At 39.4% G+C, this 16,455-nt stretch overlaps 2 protein-coding genes across 5 annotated transcripts in view; one reads left to right on the forward strand and one right to left on the reverse strand.

Moving 5' to 3' along the window:
* Nucleotides 1-737, reverse strand: part of LOC119156560 (neuroserpin) — a 51,772-nt gene extending 51,035 nt beyond the window's left edge. The window contains exon 1 of the mRNA XM_037406418.1: nucleotides 650-737. The gene's annotated coding sequence lies outside the window, so the exon portion shown is untranslated. The remainder of the gene's footprint in view (nucleotides 1-649) is intronic.
* PDCD10 (programmed cell death 10) lies at nucleotides 160-14,829 on the forward strand. 4 transcript variants are annotated; one of them, XM_037406426.1, is made up of 9 exons: nucleotides 160-323; nucleotides 5,278-5,378; nucleotides 6,875-7,086; nucleotides 7,724-7,777; nucleotides 9,125-9,242; nucleotides 9,907-10,033; nucleotides 10,415-10,493; nucleotides 10,768-10,850; nucleotides 12,567-14,829. In XM_037406426.1, the coding sequence occupies exons 3-9, from the start codon at nucleotides 6,991-6,993 to the stop codon at nucleotides 12,646-12,648; spliced, it is 639 nt and encodes a 212-aa protein (XP_037262323.1). In that variant the 5' UTR covers nucleotides 160-323; nucleotides 5,278-5,378; nucleotides 6,875-6,990; the 3' UTR covers nucleotides 12,649-14,829. The 4 variants fall into 4 exon arrangements, with proteins under 4 accessions (XP_037262323.1, XP_037262324.1, XP_037262322.1 ...); XM_037406427.1 differs by having other exon boundaries at nucleotides 160-318; XM_037406425.1 differs by lacking the exon at nucleotides 5,278-5,378 and having other exon boundaries at nucleotides 160-318.
* The last annotated feature ends 1,626 nt before the right edge of the window (nucleotides 14,830-16,455 follow it).

Raw genomic sequence — 16,455 nt, forward strand, 5'->3', positions numbered from 1 at the left:
GCGCGCTCCGATTGGGCGCTCCTGTCTCAATCTCCCCCCCCTTACCCGCCCAGCTCCGCGCTCCGATTGGGTGTTCCCGCCTCCCTCTGCCCTCCCCTTCCCGCCCGGTTCCGCCCCCGGCCCTGCGCCGCGCGGCATTGTGGGGCTCGTGGTCGCGGCGGGTGGACTACGAGCCCCAGGGGCCCGCGCGGCCGCCGGGCAGTTCCGGACAACGCCTGGTGTGTGGTAACAGCAGCGGACGCTTCCTCCTTGCAGGCGCTTCCGGCGCGGCGGCGAAGCCCACTCGAGAGCTCCGAGGGCTCCGTGGGGCGGGGGGAGGTGAGGTGCCACGCCGCGCCTGCCCGCTGCCTTCCTGTCGTGGCGTGTGGCCGCGGGGAAGCGAGCGCGCCGGGAGGGCGGGGGGTTCCGCCGGGGTGCGGGCGCAGGGCCTGGCTCGCCCTTCGGGGCTGTGCCGCGCCGGGAGCGGGGAGCTCTTCCCAGTGTCTGGGCCTGCCTGAGGGGCGGCGGTGGGGGTGGGCAGGACGAGCGGGGGCCGCCGGTAGGTGCTGCCGCAGGTGAGCGCGGCCTTGGGCCTGGCCGTGCGGAGCAGGCGGGGGATGCCCCTTCCCTCCCTGCCCGGGGGAGGGTCCGGCGCTGCCGGGTGGTTGACCTGATGTCTCTCACCCTGGGGCGGGGGTGCAGTGGGGTGAGGGCTCCTCCCCGTCCTTCTCCCCGTCCTCCCCGCAGCCCTCCGGCGCCGCGGGTGCCTTGGGGCCTTCCCCGCCTCGGGGCGGGGGCAGCGGCGGGGGCGGAGGGGCTGCCCGGTCGGAGACCGCTGGGCCCGGGCCGCCCCGCGGTGCCCGGCGAGCCCTGGGAGGGCAGCGGGGGCACGGCCGGGCCCGGCGGTGCAGGCCCGGATGTGCATTATTTTTAGCTCGTCCTAAGGCCGGAGCGGAGCGCTATCAGGTGGCGCCGGTGGGCGCCGGCGGTGCGGTCAGTGCCGCTTCAGGTCTGCGGGAGGCGTCCCGGCTCCTGCCCGCTGCCGGCTCCTGCCGGCTCCTGTCCGCTCCGCAGCCGGAGGGCGGGCAGGGAGAGCAGCCGCCCCGCCGGGCTGTGCTCCTCCTGGTGACGGACCAGTCTGGGGGACGTTTGGTGCCTGGGTCACCCATTAGGTTGTTGGTGTAACTGGTGAGTGGGGCTGGTTGTCTGCTGGGGCACAGATGTATGGCTGAAACCCGGGACCAGTTCCTGTTACCAGAGGAACTAATTGCTCTCTGGTATCTGTTTGCTTGTTGGGATGTGTTTGGATGTTTGAAACTGTGTCTTACCTGTTAGCGTTTGATAGAGTAACAGCTCTACTTTCATATTCCCAAAGAGGAAAAAAAAAAAAGAAACGGGGATATGTTGTTGTGATCATACATGCTAAGAACCGTGACCTGTTTCAGTTATATTTTAATGTTGCTACCCAGTGAAATTGGAGCACCATCCGCGAGGCTGTAGTTTCTCATGTTGTAGGCAGACACAAAAGCCAGACTAAATCCATTTTGGAGTTCAGCATTGCAAAAGAACATGAACTAATTGTAAGCCCGACTTCAGAGTAGACTTGGATTTTGTTTTTTTAAGTTGTCTTTCTAAAAATAGACATCGTGGGTATTGCAAGTTCATCTGATTTCGGAATTAGTCATACGAATTGCTCTTACAATAATAAAACACATAAGCAGTTATGCTTTGTCAGAGTGAGCTGAACCGTAAGTGACTATTATATGTGTGTGGAGATGTTTGAAAATTGCATCTCTCTACCCTAGCAGGAGGCATTTAAACATACTTTAAACACTTTGATGCTGTTCTCTGGTGACATTCCTTTTATTGAGTCTTCAGTGAAACTGCTGGCTGTAAGAGTAAAATACGGGATCAGTGCAGTAGAGTGCCTTTTTAGAGCTTCTTGTTATCAACAGTTGATCTGTATGCCCATTCCAATGAATTCAGCCATACCGTCATGAAGTCATGTCAGTTTTTAAAAGATGAAAAGTAGCTCTGTATCTGAAGCGCAAAGCCTTTAAGCTTTGTACCATACAGTCAAAGTTACACAATGGGAGGTAATTGCAATCTGTAATTGAAATACAGCGGTGGCAGGTAAGTTACCGTCTGACATGGAGGTGTGGGTTTTTTTGATTACTTCCAAGTGACCCTTAATAAGAAGTAGATAGTTAACGTACTATGCATGGGGTATATGTATAGTTAAAAAGCGAACTTGGCAATTTTATTTTTCTTCTTCTGTAAGATTTGCAACTGCAGTTAGTAAATTACCTAAACTCCCACCTCCCATGCACATTGTCCTTAGAAATAGAAGCCAAGCTTTTTGCCTCTGAATTTGGAATAGAATTCATGTTGCTACTTCCCTTCCCCCACTCTTTTTTTCCTGAACTTAAATTAGTTTTTCTGGTAACTCAGGAGTCTTGGATCAGGTTAAAGGTTAAGACCTCGTCTTGAATCCTCACTGCAAAAAGTGGAGCAGACCTTCATGGCAGCAAGGATAGTCTTTTCTAGCAGGAATAGAGCTGTAATTTTTGCTGGAAGCCAACCACTGAAATAATCATTTTGGAGGCTTTGTTTCTCTTTAGTATTTTTCTAAAAAAGAGGATTAATATCTGTGTGCTTAAGGTTTTGCAGATCTAAGGTGAATGGAGCCTGGAGAAGGGAATAAAGACAACAGCGCATAGGTAGATCTACTGGTGGCACAGCTGAAGAATAATTGAGATTGTGCCAATTATATCTAATGTTACTGTTATTTTAAAAACTTTTAAAAAAATCATAATCATTAGATACAGCTCTGTTCTCTTTAAACACTGTTTCAAGAGATGGTGTTAAAAACCTTTATTTCATGGATACCTTGCTTGTTTTTGCACTGTCCAATGAGCAGATGTGGTTTTGGGGCACATAACTGCACTCTGTAGTCACTGCAATGGTTATGTTCTTACCAAGTAGCTCTGCAGTTCTGCCACTTAATTTTAGCACATGACCAAAACTGTCAGTAAATGGTACAGGTTAGAGAAAGCAAATTATCACTGTAGGTACTGATAAAACTAATTGTATATTTTAGAGAGTGCAGTGTTTTTTGCTGCTTACCCTTTTTGGCTTACAGGAAGTTTACCGTAGGTTTTCTTCTGCTAAAGTTCAACTGAATGATGTAAAATGTTATTGGATAGATACGAAGGAATGGGTCTATCAAAGAATCCTTCCAAATATATTTCTCCTGTAAAATGTACCAGTTCTCACAGTGTTAGCTGAATAGCTGGGGTAATATTTTAGTGCTGGAGCCTAAAGCTTAGAATGTAAGATTTATACTGACAGTGAAAGCATATACTCCGTGTTAGTACATCTCTTGGAATACAGCTTGGTGCACTTCATGGCTTAACAATGAGCAGCCAGGATTGCATTAACTGGCATCTTAGCATAGTTTTCAGATTTAGATTCTCTTCAAATTCCCTAAATCATTCTGTATACTCTCTCTGATGGTTGATTTTATCTGTTGTAGCATGATTCTAATTGCACATACACAGGTTTGAATCTGTGGGATCACTGTAACCAAAAAAAAGATCAGACTTCCATGCAGATTAATATTTGGCAGTATCCTCCTAGCTTCTTCTTGTCTTTCCTCCTCAGACCAATTAACAAGTTTGCCAAGTAGAGTAACACCTTGGTTTTTTGCATCTTACAGCATTTTGCCAGGATTTTCTGAACAATGTGACTACATTTGGCTGTTCTGATAGGTCACCTTCCCATGGAATTTTATTCCTTTTTTTTTTTTTTTTGAGTAAGTTAAAAAAAACAATTAGCAGATGAAACTAGGGTAAACTTGTCTCAAGACTCTCTTGAGATTGTAGTGGACTGAAGTTAAGGTTTTAGAAGACGGCGTTATCATAAAGCTTGGCAGCTATGCAGATGTCTGCTTTTGGTCACATACCAAAAGAACTAGTGAAAGCTCCTAGATGCTGCAGGATAATGTGCATTAAACTTTGGCTTTAGTAAAGCCATTTTGAAGGCTAGTGGACTTTCTAATAATTGATTTAAATAGTTAGGACAGAAACTTCCGTTTTCATGGGGATTTGGTCCATAATCAGGATCGAGACCCTTCTTCAAAGGTAGTTTTATGTGATTTAGTGCAGCTATGACAAACTATCTTTCTGTAATGCAAATAAATGTGGGGTTTTTTTTTGAAGATTTTTATCCATGCTATTTAACACTAGCAAAGATTGCAGTGCATCTAAGTTGCATCCGAAAGATGTGAAGGAGATCCCTAGCTGCAAAGACAAATAGCGTGGCAATGTTAGCAGCCAGATACTTGCATGACAGCCTTATGCTACCTGATATATCTGCTGGAAAATGGGAAGATTTCTTGACTAGTGAACAACCAGTGTGATATATTGAATATATTTCTTTTCATATGTTGGCAACAACAGTATTTGATGTTCTCAAGTATTTCTTCATCTGTATTTAAATCTCTCTCTTGTCTTCAGTCACAACACTTGTATCCTCTGTGTTAATACAAATCCAAGGGTTTGTGTTTTGTATGAAGGGTGTCAGTGTGTGGTAAAGCGGTAATAGATGGTGTAAATTGTTTTTATATGGGGGTTTAACAGTACCATGGATTAATAACGATAGCTTATGGCTCTTCAGGAAAAAATGAGTTCTTCATGATAGTCCATAGTGTAATAGGTTTTCATCATAATAAAAATCCATCACTTGAGTTAGTATTTCCTTTTCTTTGAGGATACTGCTAACCCATAAAAACCAAGTAATTGTCTGTAATGGTTATTTTGTCCTTTTTTGCCCTTCTTCCTACGTTCAAAAATCTTTTGGGCAGACTAGATTCTAATGTTCAATGACCTGATATAACTTTAAAAAACTTGCTCTGTCGAGAATACAGTACTCCAGATAAAAACTTCCAGTAGATTAAACTCTAAATCCTGTCTTCAGTGGTGCTTGCTATTGTAGTATCTTGCATGAGTATATATTTTTACTGAACTTGCAGAAAGAGAGAATTAAACAGTAAAACAAACAGCTCTGCATCCACTCTGCCCCTTACATGCCAGAGTAGTTAGTGCAGGGAATATGCATGTATAATAAATGGGACAGCTTGTAGTTGCAGTTGAGTGAAAACTTGTTCAGACAAGTTTCTTCCCCCCATGTGAGTAGACCTTGTGTGAATTTATGTAACTCTGAAACAAGTTCTTTAAAGATATTCAGCTTTTCGAGGAATGATGAATATTCACTTGTATTCTTCTATGTTCTTGACAGCCATAAAATATCTACTGGTAGGTGATAAAAATGTGAGAGTCCTGATTGTTACAATTCCATCCATGTGGATGTATCTCATCTATACAGGCCCCTTTCTAAAGGTAATCCTGTTCTGTGACTATAGGAATCTGCTCATGTATGTCATGTTAAAGGGGTGGAACAGTAAGAGAAGCACAGCTGAGATTTTGCAATAAGTAGTTCCTGTTAGAATACTTACATATTTTTCTTCAAATCAGGTGTTAACTGTTGGCTGTTTCTGTAGTGTGACCAGTTCTTCTCACTTTTGGGTATATTCATGCTGCCTAATTGCATGTTCAGATGAATGTGTGTGATATTTGTAGTCATCCAAGTTCTTTGTGCTTACTGTAATCAATAACAACTTTCACTTCTATAATTATAGCAAAACTACTATATACCTGCCCTGGGCAAAAACCTTCTATTTAAACAGCCTGAAGATTTTTAGCCAGTGCAGAGCATAATGAGGAATATAGCCTGAAGAAATATCTTGGCATTTTTTAACCTGTTCAAGCTATTGGGAAGTGATATTAATTACTATAGTAGCTTTTGCTGTTTCTTAAAAAATTCACTTTTTTCACTTCTTAGTAAATATCCATAAAGTCATTAAGTAAACGTATAAATGCCTGATGTTTGAAACTTGTTAGGAGGAAAAAAACTCCTCTAGTGCATGACATACTCCAAGCAAATCTAAAAATTTAAACTGTTAACCTTTTTGTGTGCCTTTATTCCTAACGTGGACTTTAGGTCTCTAAAACTCAATTATGTTATATAAAATATTTTAAAAGGATATTACAGACAGAAGATATAGCAGGCTGTAACAAGGATTTCTTATGAACTGTAGGGTGACTTTTTTTTCTTTTCCACATTATTTCTGGGTCTGAGCAATGATCACTCTATGTTGGATATGATGAGTTGGACTGGGTGGAGAACTTCCAAAACCTACGTTCAGTTACTGGAACAATAATTTTTCCATTGAGTTAACATAGCTGTTGACACACCCTGAGTGGAAACATGACTTAAGACTTTTGCTTATGTAAAACCAAAGATGTGGTATTTGGAATTCAGATGGGTAGAAAGTAGGCACTGATCTCCAGCAGAATCACAGCTTGATATGTATGCAAAAATATGGAGTATTTATAGGTAGTCTTAATGTTAGTTGCCATAATGCATCTGTATGGGTTTTCGGTTTACAGCACGTAATGCTTCTCAAGCTTTTTCTGTATGTGAGTTGTCAGGAATCACACTGCTGCTTACGAGCAGTGGCAAGATTTTTGTAATACATAGCAAATAAAATCACTTCTTTCGGGAAAAATCATTCCGTAAGAACTTGAAGTAAAACATTTTTGGAACAACCTTACTCCTTAAAGTATCTGTTCACTTAATAGATTTCAGTTCAGGTTTTGAAGTTACGTGAAGTAGTCATTCCATATTTACTTAATTCATGTCGTAAGTAATTCCTAGTTTCTAGGCAGTAACAAACTAATGGTGTTTTGTGCCTTTTCATTTTTAGAACCTGTCAGTCATGAGCATTCATAATTATGTGTTTGTGCTTTTGTTTTTTTTCCTCACGCAACCTAAGGACAATATATTTTTCAAGTTCAAGTGTTCTTGCACAACGAGGAAAAAGAAGAAACATTTCAGTGAATGAGGAGTTTTTTGCTTCGATAGTGTTTTCTTAGGGAAGTGGGTCTTTGAATGAGGATGACAATGGAAGAGATGAAGAATGAAGCAGAGACCACTTCTATGGTTTCCATGCCTCTCTATGCTGTTATGTACCCTGTCTTTAACGAGGTAGGCTACATTTTGCTTTGGAGTAATAATCCCCTTTACATGGGGAAATATGTTCATAGTAACAGGTTGCTCATCTTGACTGAGAAAGCTTTGTGTCTAACACCATCTTGTTTCTATGCTTTGTTTTACCGTTCTTTCCATGAATACAATTTCATGCTTATCAAAGGTTGCTAGTTGTCTTGGCCCTGATTCTTTTTCTTACCTTTTACAGAAGATTTTAACAAAAACTGTTAGGCCTGGCATTCTGTGGCAGGAAGTAATGTACAGTTGAACGTGTGCCTGTCAGCTCCATACATTTTAATTTTACTGCTAATGATTATCATTCAATAGGATATGTGTTTTTCTGCAAGTGTTAGACATTGTCAAGGAGTTCTCAAAAGCTTGTCAGATTTCTGCTGTAGGCTGGATAAAGGCAAAATAACTCCAGTGACATGTTTGATTTTTATGTTTTTATTTTGGGAGGAAGTGTTTCCTTGGGGGTTAAACTTCATAGTATCTCTCCTTCAAACAGACCAGTAGCTTAAATGCTTTTGTCAACTCCCTTTTTCATTATGCTCTATAAGGCAAGGCATGAGTACTTGACTTGTTCTGTTCTGATAACATTAGAATTGCTAATAATTATAAACTTTTGTTGCAGCTAGAAAGAGTAAATCTATCTGCAGCTCAGACACTGAGAGCAGCTTTTATTAAGGTGAGAAGTAACTTGTATTGAAGAATGATTGTTTGTAAGGCAAACCCTAAACGATGAAGCTAAAAATTCAGCTGTCTTGTTTCCTTGTATCTTTGTGTTTGAAAACTGCATCCTTGATCCAGGAGTCTAAAAATTAAGTGGAGAATTGCATGGACTGTAAGTTTGAGATGTCTGCAAATGTTATGAGTAGAAATCTGAATGATACGAGTAAACTGAGCAATTTTAAACAGACAGAATCTTGCCTATGTAGTACATACAAAAGCTTAAATCTGGAATCAGTCAGTGAAGGTAGTAAGTTAATAAACTTAGTCTAAGTGTGACAAGATTATGTAGAAAAGGTGTTCATGAGAAGTAGGCATGTAGCAGACTTTGAGCATGGTTTACAAAGTGAATGGTAATGGGATTTCTTTTGTGGATAAGTTCAACGTTTGTATTTGCATCCAGAAGTAAATGGAAAAAAGATTCTTCTAACTTTTCTATACATTCTTAAAGAATGACGATACAGATATTCCTTTTATTGCTTTATTGAAGTGGTGATCTTTTGAAATACTTTAAATGAAAAAAATTGTAGACATGACATATCTTAACATGTGAACTATGCAACTGAGCAATACTTCCTTGTTTCTACACATAGATTGAAGTGTACCTAGATAATCTTAAGTCTGAACTAGAGCTTGTACGAGTTAAATGTTTTTATGACTGGTGGCAAGGAGCTAAGCTGAAAGCAAATAATGTAAAACCTGAGATATTGGTAGAAATGGTAGTGCTAGCTAAAAAACCACACAGCCTCATTCTTACTCGACACAGCATAATCTTTTGATAGCAGTGCAGGTAGTGTGAATACCTTCAGTGTTAGTCTAGCTTAGCTTTACTTAGATATGTCATGAATCAGAAGGTGGTTTTTTTTTTCCTGGAAAAGCAATTCCAAGATGATGATTGAGCATATGATGTGATTCATAAGAGGCACATTCACAAAATGGCATGTGGAAGATGGGGGAGTAGCACCTGTTGAGTGAATTAAATCCCAATGGATATATCTTTGTCTCAAAGCTTAGTGTTTATGGAAATAAACAGAATATAAAATTTCATGAAGAACTTTCTTATTCAAATTGAAATGAGTGGAAAGGCTTATTGGAAAAGTTGCTTATACAAAGTCACTGATGCAGTCCAAGAAAAATGGATGTTGTAGTGGAAGAATGGTTTTCAGTGTAATGTGCTAGTCTAAAGCCATTAGACTTTTAAAATTTCTAGCAAAGTCCCACAGTATATGAACTGAGTCATGTGAAAATCTGCCTTTGTGTTTGCAGTCTTGCATATTTAAGAATGGAAATTTTCTTTGCCATACAGGCTGAAAAAGAAAATCCAGGTCTTACACAGGACATCATTATGAAAATTCTGGAGAAAAAAAGTGTGGATGTGAACTTCACAGAGTCTCTTCTGCGTATGGCAGCTGATGATGTAGAAGGTAATATCTCATCTGTTATGTTGAGTAGATGTGTTTTTAATCACACTGTTAACTAGGAACATGCATTTCTCTAAGCCCATTTTCAGAAGAGGTTATTTGTTTCTTAATAGATTTTTTCAGCATGATAGAAGAATACTTGTATTTCCTGAATATCTCTTTTTGAGAAGTTAAACCTCCCTAAAAAAACCCCCATACTTGACTAGTAAGAGAAAGAAAGAGAATGAATGTTTAAAACTGTGTTTATGTGGGTGTATAATTCAGTTCGCAATGCTAGCGACCAGAAAAAAACATGTATGGAGGATAATATTCACCTTCCTTTTCTCTGCTTCAAATTAAAAGCAGTAGTTATACTGTCAGAGAAAGGGAGTATACAGCAGACTTAGTTATTTGAATACAGCATTTGATTATTGTCTTCAGTGCCCCTCAAGTAAGGTAAGATGGGCTCTCTTTCCAACTTGCAATAACAAAGATTATTGCTGGCACTGTGGTTCTATTGATGCAGAGCATATTCATTGCACTTTTCTAACCATGGCTACTTCGGGGCTGTTCAGCTTACAAATATAGTATGGCAATACTGCTGCATTTTGTGAAGTAGTGTTTTTAGCTGTCACTAGGGACTTGGAGGAAAAACTAATGGTATATTTGAATATGTTCTTTTGTTAAGAGTATATGATTGAAAGACCAGAACCAGAATTCCAAGATCTTAATGAAAAGGCACGAGCACTTAAACAGATTCTTAGTAAGATTCCTGATGAGATCAATGACAGAGTGAGGTTTCTTCAGACAATCAAGTAAGTACTGTATTACGTATTTTTTATTTCAGATTGAGGGGTCAAACTTTTTAGCTAGGTCTGAATGTTCAAATGCTGTAGAAGATGCTAGGAGCACTGTTCCCATTGGAAGAGAGCCTAAACCTCTCATAAATGAGCAGACTGAATTGAGGATATTTAACAAGAGCCCCACGTTGCTAGACCGAACCTAAGTGGCTGATTCCTAGTTTGAATTTCCGTGTCACTGGTGTAGCTGTTTGCATTTGGTATTGCTACATCTTGTCTGGCACTTAGCTCTGTAGAGGCTGTTTTAAGAAGTATTTGACTACTAGAAGGGGATTAAATTCCATCTAAATAGGATAGCTTAAGGATATTACAACTATTTTTTTTATTGCCAAATAGGGACATCGCGAGTGCAATAAAGGAACTTCTTGACACAGTAAATAATGTCTTCAAGAAATACCAATACCAGAACCGGCGGGTATGTGCAAGAACTATTTTTATACAATGTTTTTAATAGTGTTAAGAGGAAGGATATCCTTTTGATCAGAGGCTGAATAGGAGAGCTTAAATGGTCAATAACATAATATCTTTAACAAAAGAATTGTTGTATGGTAGGTCTTAAAAAAAATAAAATCAACTTCTATATCTAAGGTAATGTTAGCCAATTTTCTTACTGGTTTAACCTCAAGATTCTCACTGTACCGAACAATACGTGAATTAAGACTCTGCTCCTGGTGTTCTTGTTTTCTTAGGCACTTGAGCACCAAAAGAAAGAGTTTGTAAAATACTCCAAAAGTTTCAGTGATACTCTGAAAACCTATTTTAAAGATGGAAAGTAAGTATGGCTTTTGTACTAACGTTTTACATAATGAAAGGCCTTGTTGACTAACAGGGGAAAACAGGATAAACTTTGGGGCATAAACTCCCTTCTTCAGGACTTGCCTGTTTTTTTCCTCACCTGTGTCCTCAGACCATTGTGGCTGCTTTAAAATACATTCATGCCTTTTTTAACACCTTTGAGGAGAGGGAAGTTGGTTAAATGCACCACCATACAACACCTGTGTGCAGTATTAGCTTTGAGCTTGAATATGTAAAGATAAATTTCATGGCCCCTGTGTGGTTTTCCTCAGTGTATATAAGAGGACAAAAAAACTTTTGAATGCTTAACTGAAAAAAAAGTAATCTGCCTATTTGAAATATCATTTGCAAACGCTTAACAGCTGCGGAGCTTTTTCTTTGATTTACATTTTTATTGTCCTTTCTCTAAGGTTCCTTATAGTGGTTTGCAGTATTTGGAATTACTCAGCTGATTAATAGTTTTATATCTGAACATTTTTAGCCTGCAGACTGAGGCTTTTTTCAAGTCTTCACCTCGGATTTTTGATGTCACTGTTCATGCGTATCTCGCTGTAGTGACTTATTCAGATGATGGGTGTATCCCCCTCAGATTTTGACAGTGCCAAAGTGTTCTATGTGCTGCTGTTTCAAAGATGAGAACTAACTTTCATGTCTGGTCTGTTGAGCTTGGCAAAGGCCATGAGCGCTCAGGGGATGGTGCATTATCAAAGGAGAGGGAAGTCTTGAGACCAGCTGTAAATACTACGTGGCTTCTATGAAAGCATTCCCCACTCCCACCATTGAAATTGGGCTAAATTTGGTTATGATACTAAAATGAGAAATTTAGGCCTTGGTAGCTTTATGATTACTGAACAGATGTATAGGTAAGTTTTCGTATGAACAAGGTCTAAACAGTCTTGGTTCATTTGAAAACTGTTTGACTGAAAAAATGGGGAAGAGGTTGGATGTGTTGTGCATGTACCCCAGCCATACTGAAGGAGAGCAGCTTTGTTTAGCCCTATGTGAAGTGAATACTGCGCTGTGTATTGCGGGTGTAAACTTAGTGTATTAGGTATTATCAATATTACAAGAAATCCCAGGTAAGGCCTTTATTCCATGTCCTTGTGGAATCAAAAGTAATTTATATCTGTCTGAACTGCAGGCTGAATAAGACACCCTGCTCCCACCAGAAGGTTACAGCGCTAAACAAAATAGTCATGCTCACAGACTTTGTTACTGAGCTGAAAAATTCTGTGACCTCACACGTCTGTCGGAGCAAAAAGATAACTCAAATAGTATGTTGTTTCCATATGCATGCATGCTTAGCAGTTCCTGAGGAAAGAGTTGCAAAATCTGAAATTACTAGGAGATGAAGTGTTCAGCTTTGGAAAGAACAGGTGTTTAACGATCATCTGCTCCACTCTTAGTTAGCTAAAATCTCAGGGTTAAATGATTGAGATGTCAATGATGATCGAGAGCCAAAGCCTTCAAGTTCCTGCCAATAAACATAGTCTTTATAGGATTATCTATGCAAATGAGTTTATCTGTTTGCCAGCAGTAAGCTTCAGGTAGATTATGATATGGTAAAACATCAATATGCTTCCAATTTGCAGAGCTTAGATGCCAATATACTTAGTTGCCTGACCTTAATGCTGTATTTATTGAATGACATGTTTCTAAAAATGTCTGAAGCAATATCTTTTTGTTTTAACAGGGCAATAAATGTGTTCATAAGTGCCAACCGACTAATTCATCAAACCAACTTGATACTCCAGACCTTCAAAACTGTGGCCTGAAAACTGTATATGTTGAGAGTTGTACTTTTCAATGGTGGATAGGGTACCTTTATATGTAAATTTTAAAGTTTTGACTGTATAAATTATCAGCCCCTCTTGAGGGGCCTAATGCAGGATTTTGAATGGGATTATTGCCATCGTACACCATATTTTTGTAAAACATTGTAGCTTAATCATAATCTCACAATGAAGAATTTTGCATCACTTTTTGCTATTATCATTCTTTTCAGAATTATAAGCCAAAAGAATTTACGCCTTAATGTGTCATTATGTAACATTCCTTATAAGAATTGTAAATATTTGGTGTTCTGTTTCTGACATTTTAACTTGAAAGCGGAAAAACTGCAAGATTATGTATTTAACAATATTGGTGGCAAATATTCAATAAATAGTTTACATCTGTTAGACTGTCTTCTTGTATGCGAACAAAAATGCATAACTCATCTTTCTAGAACTGCAGAGCATTCTTTAAATGGAAAAATTAAAATTATTTGGGTGCTTAAAGCTACTGGCAGTTAAGTTCAGTATAAAATGAGGGGTTTTCCTTAAAACTGAGATTTTTGGCTGTGATCTAATACTAGACCAGTATAATTCTATTAAAATGTCTTTGACAAAATAATAGAGAACCCCAGAAGTGAGATGTGCTTTTGTTTTTGATAGAAACTAAATCTCACTTCTTTCTTAATCTTCTTTTTGTGGTGAGTTAATACGTTTTTACTGCTAGAGTATTCCCAGGTTTGGAGCAGAGGTTCACTTTAGATATATGCAGCACAGTGTGAGTTTAAAATATTAAGGTAACTAGGGTTTTTATATTGGTACCCTTTTGGGAGGGAGGAAGAGAGAAGATAACAACTCTTCCAGTAGCGCTAGTGATGTCTACTATGCATGCCATAAGGCAACTTTTTTTTTTTCAGGGACTGGAATCACGCGAGACCTGGATTGTCAAAGCTTGTCTGTGTAGTTGGTTAAGAACTGCTGATGGACAGATTCAAATTTTATCGCTGTGATTTCATGGTAATATTTCACAAGTTCTAATGGATATCTTCCATGCCCCTTTGAAGTGCACCTTGAGTTTATTTTGAAATAGAGTAAACCTCTGAATGTTTTCAAAATACTTACGTGGCCATAACTAGTAAGTTTAAGGGAGGATGTGAAGTGAAGCGATTTATAAAGCTGCACAAGCTGTTGTAGGAGGATCACTTCAGATTGAAAAAGCACAATTGCTAGAGAACTATTCCTCCTTTAGGTATAAATGAGGAGGAAAAGGTACATCCAGACTTTTCTTGCACGCTGACCTGGTGCTGTATTGCTCGTGTGAGGCAAGTGCCTTATCCAGAGTACAAGAGCCAGGTCCTCAACTCTGGCTCTCTGCTTAAGTGATCTGAAAGGGGAAAATGCTACCTGCAGCCCTCCGAAACAGTGCTGGACGTTCTGCTGTGTATCTGCATGGAAATGTTTCCTTGATGAAAGCGCTGACTGTAGTGAAATATGACAATGTGAAGGAGAATATTATGTAAAAGTGAGTTCTTGGAAATGTATGTTGTGAATTTCTTGGTTACATGAAGCTATAAACGAGACATGGTCCTTAAAGCTTGCTGTTTAGGCAGTTCTCTGTTTTGACAGTGGTGGTTTATGTTTATTAGCAAATTGAGCTTAGTAACATGACAAAGGGATGCATATACAATTCATAGCTAAAACTTCTTGATATTTATTAAAGCTTGGCATGCTTAACTGTCTTTTCTTGGAAACTGGTAGAAGAGAAGCAATGTTAGCAGTTACTAAGGAGGCAGTCTGACAAAATTAGAGTAATATTTAATTTGCATCTTTGAATTCTCTTAGTAAAAAGGTTGAGCAGTCACCTTTCAGATGATGTTAAATTAAGCTCTAGCACCAAAGGGCTTAATGAATACAAACTAGTCAGGTAGAAGAAAGGGAAAGGCACCAAGAGTTTCTGATACTTCATTTGTGTCAGAGTGTACTTGGTGTCTTGGGGAGACTGCACCAGTAGCTGTAACGAGAGACATGAAAGCTTGGGTTATACTTTGCGAATTAGACTTAATTACAGTAAAATTGTGAGATTTTTTTGTTTTCTTGGATTGAGAGGGACAGTAGCTAGTGTTGGCAATCGTTAGTTCAATGATGCTGTGTTTATGTCTGCAGGTATACTTAAAAAAAGATTAAGATTAAAAAAAAATGTATGACGGGTCCCAAATAAGACACAGTGTTACGTCTTGCTAATTGATTCCTTGGATTTAAAATCAAAGAGGCTATCAAGAAATGAACTGTTCCTGTTCCATCACTTCCTCCTAAGAGCTGTATTGGGTAAAGGGTACAAATTATAGGGCTAAGATTCAGGCAGTCCGGCCAATATGTTTTGTTTTATTTGTAACTTTGTTGTGATTTCATGTTGTTACCCTTAAAAGAAATGGAAAAATACTAATTGTAATCAATGTCTGGTAATGGGAAAACTTGAAAACGGATGTCTTCAGGTCATACTCTTCTCTTGTGTGCAGTGAATCCATATCTAGTGGTCTTACAAACTTTATTTTCCACTGAGTATGAGCTGGGGCATGTCTGTTAAACGTTATTGTGGTTTTGCACTTTACTATTCAAGTTACCTGAGTAGCTAAAGATAAGTTTCTCTTAAGGATTTCTAATACAGCAATTAGTGTTGCAAAATGCTATTAGAAAATTTCTGCTGTGAATGTGGGTTATAATTGATATGCTAATGTTAACATAGAGAAAACCAATCTAATAAACAAAATAAAACTTTGTATATTTGTTAATGAAGCAAAGAAATGTCTTAATCAGTTGTTTTGATCTTTCTCAGCCTATAAAGCAACAAAGGAAAGCTTAATTGAGTGATTTCTGGTCAGAATCTTCTTGTTTTAATACTGGTAAAAAGTTCTGTTGACAAGTCCGTAAGATGTGCCAGGTGCCCAGCTGAATCTGAGCTTTGTCTGGAGTGGACATAAAGTGGTAAGTATGAAATTTCAGTGTTCTGGTGTCAGAACTTACATTTGCCAAGGCAAGTAAGATGAGATCGTATGTCTGGATTGACCATTATCTTTTCACATGATCTTACCTAGTTTACCTGTGAAGTGTTCCTTCTTAATGTTCTTTTCAGATCTTTCACTGTATGTCAAAGGAAGCATGACCTGTTTATTCTACAGGTGTTACCTGCTCTCTTTACAGAGAGACTATGTATTGGGTGGGGAATGAAAAGAAGGTTATCTAGACCAGTTTGCCACAAATCTAAGTTTCAGATTATTCCATTACGAAAGGGAGACAAAATAAATGTAACAATGTGTGCGATACTAATAACTGGATTTGGTGCAGCAACGATTATCACTTCCCTTTGGAATAGGCACTGGCTGTTCTGCTTGGGAATGTTGCTTTGCATGCTCAGCTTGGCTCATCTTCTTGCAGGACTAACCAGTGCCTTCTGGAAAAGGTAGTATAGGCAGTTTCTACCTGTGAGGTGGGGGAACTCTGCCAGCTTTGCATAATGATTCAGTGCATTTGTTCCCTTTGTCTTTTTTCACACCAGTATTCTGGATTTTCTCATACTCTTCCGGGCAGGTCTTACTTTCAGAAGAGACTAGTAGGAGATGTGCTTCAGGAGCAGAACCACTTCTGAGCAGCAAACTTAGTGCTAAAAAATAGGGACTGGAAAGATGCTCCTGGGTCATCAAGTCTGGCTTTCTGTCGCAGAAGTTAGAAAGTACCATATAATGTTGGTCATAAATCTGTCAAGTTCTATTTTAAAGCCAGCTTCTTTGTCCTCATTCCTCTCGTTAGATGGCA

Source organism: Falco rusticolus, chromosome 13, assembly GCF_015220075.1.
Source record: "Falco rusticolus isolate bFalRus1 chromosome 13, bFalRus1.pri, whole genome shotgun sequence".
Taxonomy (NCBI): Eukaryota; Metazoa; Chordata; class Aves; order Falconiformes; family Falconidae; genus Falco; species Falco rusticolus.

What these genes read in the sequence shown, in the direction of transcription:
- PDCD10 (XM_037406426.1), top strand. Translation starts at nt 6,991, where the DNA reads ATGAGGATGACAATGGAAGAGATGAAGAATGAAGCAGAGACCACTTCT. An exon ending in TGTACCCTGTCTTTAACGAG is followed by an intron (nt 7,087 to 7,723) that starts GTAGGCTACATT and finishes CTTTTGTTGCAG; the next exon opens with CTAGAAAGAGTAAATCTATC. An exon ending in ACCTATTTTAAAGATGGAAA is followed by an intron (nt 10,851 to 12,566) that starts GTAAGTATGGCT and finishes TTGTTTTAACAG; the next exon opens with GGCAATAAATGTGTTCATAA.